Source organism: Protopterus annectens, chromosome 14.part0 (assembly GCF_019279795.1).
Source record: "Protopterus annectens isolate FY-2018-M chromosome 14.part0, PAN1.0, whole genome shotgun sequence".
NCBI classification, from domain to species: domain Eukaryota; kingdom Metazoa; phylum Chordata; order Ceratodontiformes; family Protopteridae; genus Protopterus; species Protopterus annectens.
In genome coordinates, this window is record NC_056748.1 from 223,780,532 (window position 1) to 223,792,352 (window position 11,821).

The following is an 11,821-nucleotide window of genomic DNA, read 5'->3' on the forward strand; positions in this document are numbered from 1 at the left end:
ACAGGAAATATTTAAAACATTGAATGACAGTCTCAAAGAAAGAAAAATAATATCTAAACTAAGCTTCACTATATTCTTGACTGATTCTAAAAGAATTATACTATTCCCTAGTAACTTACGTAATAGAGCAAGGCAGATGATGTGGTGACTGGTTCTTGTTGTCAGGTCCAAGACAGAATACAGAATGCTCTGTCTCACTAACAGACTTCTCAAAATATCTAAAATATTACTGCTGGGATAGCTTGCAGTATGACAGTTTCTGGTCATCTGACTTCTAGTTCCCATGCAAACCCCCAATTGCTGGCAGTATTTAGCACCTACCTGTAAAAATACACACACAAGAGCTTTTGCTCAGATCTGTTGAGCTTCTGGAGGTCATAAAACAACTAAACACATTCACTCTTCGGGAGTGGCAATTAATTCACCACAAAGACAATACAGAAAGCTTCCTAGTACAGACGTCATGTCTCGGACAGCCTTGAAACCTGTAAGATAGCATCTTTATGGCCTAGCCTATAAAGTGATTTAATTTTAGACATTTTTCTAAAGCTTGCTGGACTGAAGTTAACCCTCCAGTTTCCTCTATTAAAACACATACATTTAAACAGATACAATAGTACATGTACAGTTATGTTCCCTGCAGTAGGCACACTATGGATACAGTCCAAGCTCAAGCACTTTACAAATATGCGAGAATCAAACTCAGCACCTTGTGTTTGTATAAGATAAACTCATTAATGATTATGCCAACCACGCACTTCTCATCGCTTTCCCTAACTGCCCCCATCCACTACCCTACCTTTCTCATGCATTTTCTATATACCTAACTTCATAAAATCTTCCAGATACATAATTTCAGAACAGGCAGCCTATACAGAACTAATCCTATACCATGCTCTCTCCCTCATATGCTCTTACCAGCATCTTTCTACACAATACTTAAAACTCCTCTCCTACATAATTTTATAAATTCTCAACTAGACTCTTCATTATGTCTCTTGAACTCCTTACAAACCTTTATGCACTGAAATATAATACTAAACGTCTTTACAGCAATATTGCCCTTCTACAGTGTAAATCCATTTTCTTCCTGCAAGAATTTAGAGCTACCAGAACTGTACAGACTTATACATAGTAAATGCCCTATTGTATAAATCTGTCTTGTAAGTATGTTTTTTTTTTTTCTAAGAAATGTAACTCTTGTTTTTCTGAGAACTGACTGTATTCACTTGTTAATATAAATGTATTATGATGGAGGTTTTCTCCCCAGATCTCTGCTGAAATGGACTCTGCCCAGTTGGGCCTTCCTGGTCAACAAAGACAAACAAGTATATAACAATTCAACAGTATTTTAATATGTTTCTGCCCTTTAGCCCCTATTCTATAATGAGGAGTCATGGTGTTTGTGAAGGGCTTAGAACTGTGAGTCTCAGTTCTGTGACCAGATGTACAGAGGGGCAAGTAAATATTGTTACTCAAGTTTGATAACTTAGGAGGTGCAGGTGGCAATGTTTTCTGAGTGAGACCATGCAGGAGCAATGTCTTCCACAGGAAATGGCCTTTGAAAACTTGGAAATAATCACTGAAATGTTATTTACAACAACTGTTGGATATTATGACTCATAACCATGAGGATCTCAGTTCTGTGTTGTGATAAACCATTGCAGATCATTTTGTATTGTCAAACACTTAACTCTTATTACTCTACAGGCAGTAGCTAATGGAAATCATGTTATGGTCTCTGACTGGCCATCCTCCAGAATGGCTTACCTACATCTCTATACAAAGAATCACCTTCTCATCAAGTTACTACTTTTGTAACCACAAACACAGGACACACAGTAAAAGAGTACTTTGCCCAAGAGTATTACAAGCCTAGTGTTGTAATGTGCAGTACAGATACGTCTAAATGATGAAGAATCAAACAGACTCAGTGTTTGCTATTTAATGACATTTTACTGCTTAAGAAACATATGCTTAGTGTAATTAAACAAGTCACCTCGAAAAGTAACTGATTTTAATCTACAAACAGATGTAATGCATGGTTTTATAGTCCATAATCACAAGCATCAGGGTTGCCAGCATAGTAGAGCTTAGCAAATGTTTTGCATGTTTCTGGATCAGTTATTGTTGCCTTCACAGCAGCATCCTTCATCATAGCATCTTTCCAGCGCTTCAGATTTGGGGTGTGGTCCAACAAGCTAAGAAAACAGGAAACATTTATTAGTTAGGAAGGAAATGATGGGGAAATGCTGGGAAGTTGTTGAAAGCCTTACTCATTTAGAGGCTGCATACAGTTTCCTTTAAAACTGAAAGCATAAGATAGACAAGCAAAGTTACATGACAAATAATTAATACATAGGAGATGGTATTAATAGTTTTCTTTACGTAGCTAATACCTATAAACATTATGACTGAGAATAAAGAAGGGTAATGTGATATAACATATGGTATGTAGAAAGGTTTGTAAACATATAAACATCTGTGCTCTAGTTTTAACTAAAATAGGGAAAAGAAGCAAAACATGACATGAGAATACAAGTACTTCAACTATTACTGCATTTTAGTAAAACATTAAAGACAATCACGTGCTCTACATTATATTATTTCTCATACAAGTTACTCTGTTTTCCAAAATAAAAGCATAAACCAGTATACACATTTTTTGAAGATGCTTTCATATCCCCTCTGAACTATATACATATTTTATGGAGTAGACAGGCATTTAAAACATGTTAAAACAGTGGAAAAAGAAACCAAAGTTTAAAAACATAATGAGCTATGATTATGTTTGATGGCACGAAATTTGTTGTAATGCAGAAGTCACTGGCTATTGCATACAGAATTATGTAATTGTCTGAACACATAATGGCATTTTATAAATAATCAAGGTATCCTAAATTGGGAGTTTACCTTTTCGTTGGGATCTTTTATGAGTGTTATATGACAACTTTTGGATATGATGCCATGCTTTTTGTGGAAGAAAATTTTCTTGCGGTATCAAGTATTTTAAAAGCTAAATATTGAGTCTGATCACAGACAAGGGTATCTCAGCTACCTGATCTGCTCATTTTCTTATTCTTCCCAATAAGCTGCAGATCCTGCTTATCCAAACGATTATTTCATTTTTCTTTCAGCCAAGACAAGAACTACCTTAGGTGTACACTACATTGTGAGCTACGGCTTATTTTTTCAGCAAGCCAAATAAATGTTTTCTGATGCAAGCACAGTGCTGTTTTGAAACACTGTCAGCACTGCAAAAAGTAGAAAACAGCTTCTGGAACATGTATGAGGCATTTAAGCAGTACAGGCCATCTGGTTAACAAAAGTTATAATGCAAACATTATATTCTCCTCTATACATATCAGAAAACATTGTCCCATTTACCTTGTATATACAATGAGATCAATTACTTTTCAAATACAGTGCTTACTCAAGTTCCTTTTATTACCCCTTTCACCCACTGCATTTGAAAGGGGCACGTCTGGCAGTCTTTACTAACTCAGCGGATCACTATAATCAGTATAGAAGTCAGTACAAACACTCTGACATGCTGTTCTTTTTCTATATGTGATTTCTTTCATTGCTTTTTTCAGTCACTATACTCTCAGGGGAATGTGAGCAAGGGGACTTTCCTCTCCAATGTCCCAGATTTTTCAAAGATCTCCCTGATTTTAGCTCAAAAGTTTGCTCTATCCCTTGTAAAGCTGATGATTTGTTTAAGGAAAAAAGGTAGTTACAGTGAACACATAGTAACAATCATTACATGTATGAGCTTCTTTTACTTCAGAAAATGCATGCTAATTAAAGGTTTCTTCTTCTGTCAATGTTCTAAGCTCAGAGTATCAACATTTAAAAGTGGTTTACTCAAGTCCACGTCTTCTGTCAATGCTCTAAATCCAAAGTCATAATTAAAGTGGTTAGTGGTTAATTCAAATTAACCCAGAATATCAATAATTAGAGGTTAATTCACTTTTTTTCTGTCAATGTTTCATGTATGCCTGATTTGGAACTTTTGTATCTTATTTTTGGCCTTGTCACACATTCTGGAGATAACAAGATGCTTAAGATAAAAAAGTGTAACAAATATTATATAATGGAAAAATAATTTCCTAACTTCAATAAAAATCCTCAAGATATAAGTAGCAAAACAGTACAATTATTTGCAGTCAAGAATCTTTTACATGTAACTTTGCAGAGAAAGTAACTAATAGTTATAAAGTAAGTTCGACGAACCATATTTAAATGGAAACTAGAAGAGTAACATATCATTTGTGGGAATGGGTTTATTTATTTATATATGTATTTATAAATGTATGTATCTACTTACTAGGCAAGGGGACTAGTTCACTAGCCCTTTCAGTCACAACACAGGCTTCAGTGGTGCAACACAAATACAAGCAGAAAATGATAAATACTGATAAAAAAGATCAATTGTAAACAATAAACTGGTATGATAAGGCATATGGAACAGTGATGAAAGACAAACAGTAAATGGTAATGAATGCAGAAATGCTGAATGCGGAATGTCAAATCTGTGATTGTGGATTTGTGTACGTGACGTGGGATTCCCTTGTGTTCATGATGTGTGGTGTGGTATGTGGATGTAGCTGGAGATTCAGGTAAGTGATGTTTTACTAGGGGTTTTAGGTAGGGTTTTTAGTGTGTGTGAGTGTGTTTGGAGTTTTGAGGTGTGGGTTAAGGTAGGAAGGTAAGATTGTGAGTGTGTAAGTGTTGAGAGTGGTGGTAGTTGTATGTATGTGATGTGTGTTTGTGCAAGGGAAGTGTGGAATGTGTAGTGGTGGTTTTTGTGTGTTTGTGTTTTTAGTGCGACCTCAGAGTTAGTATATATAAGAAGTGGGGGTGTGGGGTGCAGGGGGGCTTGCCCCCCTGCTTATATGTAGGGTCCACATGTGTGTTTGTTTTGTTGTGTTTGTGTGTGTTTTGTTGGTTTGTAGTGTAGGGAGATAGGTGTATGTGTGTTTGTATGTGGAGTCACGATTTTGAATTTCACGCTTTTGGGGTTTCAGGTTTTTCAGTTTTCGGTTTTACAGACATAATGAAGTTCAATATTTCAGTATTTCGGGATTGTAAAGTGAAACCCTGAAATACATATATTAAGAAAGGAGGTATTCCTTGGGCTTCATTGAAACTTAATGTTTTTGCTGTTTGCACTCATTTACTGGAAGATGGTTCCAACATGCAAGACCTATTTTAGAGAAGCTTTTTTCACCATCTGTGGTTTCTAAAGATGGCCTTACCAGAATAAGAGAGTCATTTGTTATTTGCTATATGGCTACGGGAAGTTGAAATAAGTTTTAGAGGGGAGGTTAGTTTAACTTGCATAGGAATGTTGCAAAGGAGTCAAATTACTCTTCCTATTTAATTTTCTGCAATAGGCAACTATCACGTGAGTGTGAATCTGAATCAGCTAGGTAAATAAATCTACATATCTTATTTTCAGTGATTTGGAAGAGTGATGTGTAGTATGATCTGTAAAGCGTATTAAAGTTTAGATAAAAAAAAAAACATTTATCAAGAGCTTTTTCAACTCTGAAGTTGAGGACTAATAGAGATTTTATACTTCAGCTTAAGGTGCAGTAGGACTTCACTCACCAATTTCTCAGTGACAGCTTTAAGAGTGATTGGTATCTGTAAGAAGGGCTTGGCACCTCTATTCAAAAACTTGGTTCACTTAATGATTTAGGATCTTTAACCTGAACAGAATTAAGGTTTTGTGTACTCTGGACTCTTGCAAAACCCATGATAACTTAATTCTACATGGTTCATTGTAAGCTTGTTGTAAGCTAGTCATTGCCACAAAGCACTAAAATATTGTAACAACTTAACCAGTGATATTTTCATCTGTGATTAGTACAAGGACATCATCTACATACATTATAAAATGAGAAATGTTAGTTATATGGTTGGTTATTTAGAAAAAGAGAAAATATATTGTTCCTAAAAATAGAATATTGAGGCACACCACAATAAAAGTTACATCTGTTGTAAAACAATGTCTACACTGACCTGTAAGGCTTTACTACAGACGTAACACTGAAAAACAATTAAATATTACAGTCTTACAAGCTGATGCTCCAACTACAGATGCCAAAGTGAGGGAAGTCAGCCAGCTTTATTAGGATGTACAGCTCATTCTAGAAAAAACAACAAGAAAAAGACATTACATTCAACACAGGTGTTTGGAATGGTGGGAGTCCAAGTACAATTGAAATAATAGGCAAGTTCGGCACTGGAGTGCAAAAAGAAGCAGGATGTTGTGTAACCAGTAGGACTCTAAAAAGCTCTATACAGTCAGCAAAATCAAGACCTGGAGATGACTGCAACTCAGACAATCAGCTTCTTCTTATAAAGATTAGAATTAAATGAAAGAAACCAAGAAAAATCCACAGCTCAACAACCAACAAACCTAGCAACTTTTCAAAAAAATATGTAATGGAGGTAAACATATTTAAGGGATTAGACTTGCTGGAGAGACAGCGAATGAATAACAATGAACAGTAGTTTGTGCCATTGTCGAAGAGGTGGCAACAAAAAATACTATCGCTACATATAAGCTTAAGAAGGCTAAATGGTGGTCTGTGGAGGTTTTACAAGTGGATGAGGAAAGGAGAACAAACTGCAATGGAAACAGGAAAAAAAATGTCAAACTAAATGCAGACTTTCATACAATAGTAATAGGTGATAAGAATGCATATTTAAATGGGCACTGCAAAGATGCAAAAGAAGGCAACAGAACGGAAGAGACAAGTAGTATCTAAGAAAATTGGTGAAGCACAGGTAAAAATGGGCATGATAAAAGACAACGCTGTGAGGGACTTAGCAGAAGCTACTAAGAAGAGTTGGTAGGTATATACAAGTGAGCTATGTGAGGACTTTTACGTCAGTGATACAATGATACACTCTCATCTAGAAACAGACATCTTGCAGAATGACGTTAAATGGGCCCTAGAAATAGCAAGGTTGCAGAAAGTGATGGAATTCTGTCTGATTTGTATACAATCCAGCAAAATTATGATATTAGTGCTGTGTTGAACCTGCCCGCAAATTTAGAAAGCACAGAAGTGGCCATTGGATTAGCAAAGTTTGGTTATATTCCATTCTGAAAAAGGGCAGTAAAATGGCAGTGTTAGAGAATGCTCAAATTATTGAACAAATGTACTTAATTCACATGCTAGCACAGTAATGCTCAAAATCCTATAAGACAGACTCCAGCAATACATATGGACCTACAGCTACCAGAAATACAACATGGTTTTAGAATGGGCAAATGATCAAAGTGCCAACATCCAGTGGATAACCTAAAATGCAAGGCAGTTCCAGAAAAAAAAAATCACTTCTGCTTTTGTGATTACTCTAACATATTTCAGTGTGGACCATATCAAACTGGCATTTCTTACAGAAATGGGGGAAAGCATGTCACTTTATTTACTTCCTGAGGAAATTTTATGCAGAGCAGGAAGCAATAGTTAAAACCAATTATGGAACAACCAGCTGGTTCAAACTTGGAAAAGGAGATCAACAAGGCTGTATGTTATCACACTACTTATTTAATTTACATGCTGAATATATCATGCAAAATGCTTGGCTGGATGAATCAGATGAAAGAATCAAAACTACTGGGAAAATATTAATAATCTCAGATATGCAGACAATAACACTTTGATGGCTGAAAGTGAGAAAGAATTGAAGAGTTTGTTGATGAAAATGGATGTGGAAAAAAATAAATATCATAATTTTACAGCCAATATGCAGCCATGGGACCTAAACAGAATGTATGAAATGTTGCAAGTAAAAGAACGATCTAATCAAATTCATGGCCCTGGCAATATCCACAAACTACTCCAGTAGTAACAGTACTCATGTTCATATTGTTTCAATTAGTATATGTTACCCAACACAAGGTAGTTATAGTGCTGAAGCCCTCTCTAAAGTTATGCTGAACATCAAAAAAGCCCATACTTACTAGCATGTCCTAATGGCTTGAGTTTAGATAAGTTTATAAAAGACTCTGGTGCAAGAGCAAAGACTAGCAATAGGACAGTAATCTTGTGGTGAAGCATGGCTCTTGACTTCGAGCAAAATTATGATCCGACATATCAAGGGCCCTAAAGATCCTTATGTCAGACATATATGATTATGACATGAAGTGGTCCATGTGGGTATAATAAATCTGGTGCATAAAAACCCAGAATTCTCCAAGCATGTCACAAATGCAGGTAAGACCCTGATTTTTAGTGGAATCATTCCTTCTCCTTGAATTATACTTAAGTACAGGAAAAAGGTGATTGGTTTCAACAACTGACTGAATAACTGATGTCATTCTAGGGGATACAGTATACATCTTCATGGAAGGAGATACTAGAAAGTCAATCTTGCTTTGCAAGGGATAGCTTCTAAGTCTCATTCCAAGGTTTTTGCACACTGGCTAAAACCTTTGTTGCCCCCATAGTGTCTTTTTAGGTAGAGTCCAGCTAATGGATCTCCCAACCTAATAAAATAAACATTATCCAGCACCAGACCACATCAAGGTGGCTTTGCTCAAGTCTAGGAGTCTAAATAATAAATTGTCCAATCTTCAGGCCGTGCTGCATTTGGGGCACATACATGTGTGCATTATTTTGAAACTTGGTTTAAATGTATAGAAAGCACTCTGTTCCTACCAGGATTTTGCATCTACCATTCCTTTTGACCCAATGGTAATTATTTGGTAAAGACAACAGCACTTCTAGGCAAATCCTTAAAGACCACAAAAATGAAATAATTGAGATCCAAATAGCACTAAGTAGGGCAGGTGACATATCACAGCATATTACAGAACCCCCTCTGTGCTCCTAGAAAACCATGTCAGGTTCGTGCATATTTATTTATTTATATTTATTGACATTTGTTGACCGGGAAAGTCCACTGGGTCAGGAACCCATTTTCAGAGGAGGCCCGGGGAGAAAAGCTCCACAGTTTACAGTCAAATACAGATAGACAAAAAAATTTAAATAGCAAAAATAAGCAAAGTTAAAAGATTATAAAAGTTAAATATATGAACAATATAAATCTTATTAGTATATATCAGAACGTATATGAACTTTGACAGTTGGTATTATAGTACAAAATCTTGAGTTGTTTCTTTACGGTATTGCATGAGAAAACATGGCAGTTTTTGCTGAAACAATTTTAGTGGTAATAGAGCTGAGATGCTGTCCAGGTAGAAAGTTATTTTGAAATATAAAACTGGATTAGAATTAAGTAGTGCTGGTGTTATGGTGGTTTGTCTGATTTGCACTGGCATTTGAGGTTGTCAAGGAAGTAAGTTTTTAATGCTACTTTATATGTCTTTGTACAGTTAATTTTGGTAATATGGAAGGGTAAGGAGTTCCATTTTTTGCAATGCTATTGGAGAATAAGCATTGTCCAGCTCTTTTATTGGCTTTTGTTGAAATTAATAGTAATTTGCTGGAGGATCTAAGTGTACGTGACGGAATATAAGTTTGTAGCATTGAGAGTGCCGAGCAGGTATTTGGTTTATAAATTAATTTATGGTCTAGCATTAGTTGGGTATAGCAAAGATAGTTGGGGAAATCCAACCACTTCAGTTCAGAAATTGGTTGGCAGTGGCATGAGCGGTAAGGCTTTCCTGAGTTGAATCTAGCTATTTTATAGTAACAAGACTAAAGTTTGTTGCTAAGGGATGAGTGAAGGTTAGTAAAGATGGCACAACCACAAAGGAAGGCATGGATGAGTAAGGTGCTTGCCAGTTTTGTTTTGGTGTTTTTGTCCATGTAAAGATTATGGTAAAGTTAGCCAAGTTTAAAGTTTTCTTTATTGTGTTGAAAATGTGTGTTCCAAAGGTGAGTTTGTCATCAATTGTAATACCTAGTAGTTTGGCAGATTTCACTATTTCTATTTCAGTTTTTTTTGAAGTCTATATCTGGTGGTTTTGAAGAGAATAATAGACATTTTGTTTTTTGGCATTTAGTAGCAGTTGTGAGTTGTTTAGCCATGATTCAATCGTTGTAAAAGCATTTTGAGTAAGTGTGAGGTCAGAGAAATTATTTGGAGTAGAGATTTGAATCAGTGTACTGGATAATTATTGTTTGACAGATAATCCGATTGCATGCTATGCCACTTTACAGATTGTTGGCTATTGTTTAGGTATGATGTAACCCAGTTGAGGGATGCGGGGTTGCAGCCACGTTTTGTTAACTAGATCAGAGGTTTAGTATGTGACACTGTGTCAAAAGCCTTAGATAGAGCCAATAGGATTACTGATGTGCGGTGACCTGTATCTAAGGCTTTGTTGACAGTATAAGTGAAAGAGAGCAGGGCTGTCCATATAGTGGATGAACTTCAAATTAACAGCAATTTAATTATCCTTAGAAACTAACTACCCAATAAACGGGGATACTTATACCATAACTGTAGGTTACACCCCAAAATTCATTGAATTCATGAATAAACTCTCTGGACCAAATTGCTAAGGAACCCAGTAGACATATGGCAGAGTAGAAAGTTGGCTTAGTTAAGGGGTAGTGAGACTGTAATGAATTTAAGCTGTGTCAAAGCTACTGAATATGTTGGGACTGGAAAAAGTTGGCTTGGGAGATAAATTTGTAGTGAATTAGGCAGTGGAAGGGTTGTAGAACATGGTTTATGATCTCTTAGTGTGACAGCAGACATGTGAAGGCATGACAAGAGGTTAAAGCTGATAAATGGATTTTAAAGGTTAGTAAGAGCAAATGTAAAATAAGAATGACAAGTCTGAAATACACAAGTCTTGTTATATTTTCAGGACAACTGCTGAAGTCTGATGCAGAACAAATGCAAACAATTATGCAAATGTGAAAGCCAAAGGACAGCAGGCATTAGAGGTGTCATGGAAAGATGCAGTATTTTGCAAAGTTTGTATTTAATACGTCAGTGACGACTGTGCCTTTGAGAAAATTGTTTGAGCATCATATAGCTTGGGAATTTTATTTTATTTTATTTGCAATTGGTTTATCAGGATGGTCCATTGGGCCAAGAAGAACCCATTTTCAATGGAGTCCTGGGGAGAAAAGCTCCATAAAAGCAATACTCAACCACAGTGTAGGTTACACAGAGATGCTAAAGTACAGATACATTATAGCATATAACAATAAAATTCATAAGAGCCAACCGGTAAAAAGTTGTACAACATAAGTGATTATTTACAAATATAATTGTTCTTCCTGTACAAATATCAGCAGTGATCAGGAAGAGTTTTGAAATGCTTAAGAAAGATGGAATCTTTAAGACAGTAGACCGTTTGACTATGAGTCAAGAACATTTATAAATGAACACAAAGAAAAAATAGAACTGTTAGCAGTAGTGTATATGTGTGACAAATTCCATGTATATGTCTATGGTAAAGAAGCTCAAGTGGAAATGGGTTGCAAACCTTGGCAAAATAAGTTTCTTTAACAGAGCATGTGTGTGTCAGGATGGCCGAGTGGTCTAAGATGCCAGACTCAAGAATTAGTCTCCTTCTACAGTTCATGGGAATTCTGGTCTCTGCATGGAGGTGTGGGTTCAAATCCCACTTCTAACAGGTAATTTCTACTGGGGATAGTGCCCACAACCCTCCTGGACATGGGCAGTCATCACTAAATGCAATCTTGGGTTTTGACTAGTACCTCTACGGTAATACATTGGGTTGAAATTGCTAGGCTTAAAATGACCTCTGAGTCGATAGCCTAGTAATCGCCTAAGATCCTATCAGAGATGCACAAAGAATTTCTTGTAGAAAATCTTGAGATTCTTTGGGCTAATTCCAACCTTACCTGTG

The 11,821-nt window shown here is 36.1% G+C and overlaps 1 protein-coding gene across 1 annotated transcript in view; it reads right to left on the minus strand.

The window, feature by feature from the left end:
- Positions 1 to 1,936: 1,936 nt before the first annotated feature.
- The window catches only part of GSTO1 (glutathione S-transferase omega 1), a 561,581-nt gene continuing 551,696 nt past the window's right edge, over positions 1,937 to 11,821 (minus strand). The window contains exon 6 of the mRNA XM_044055949.1: positions 1,937 to 2,201. Within this exon, the coding sequence (XP_043911884.1) occupies positions 2,048 to 2,201 (154 nt within the window). The 3' untranslated portion in view covers positions 1,937 to 2,047. The remainder of the gene's footprint in view (positions 2,202 to 11,821) is intronic.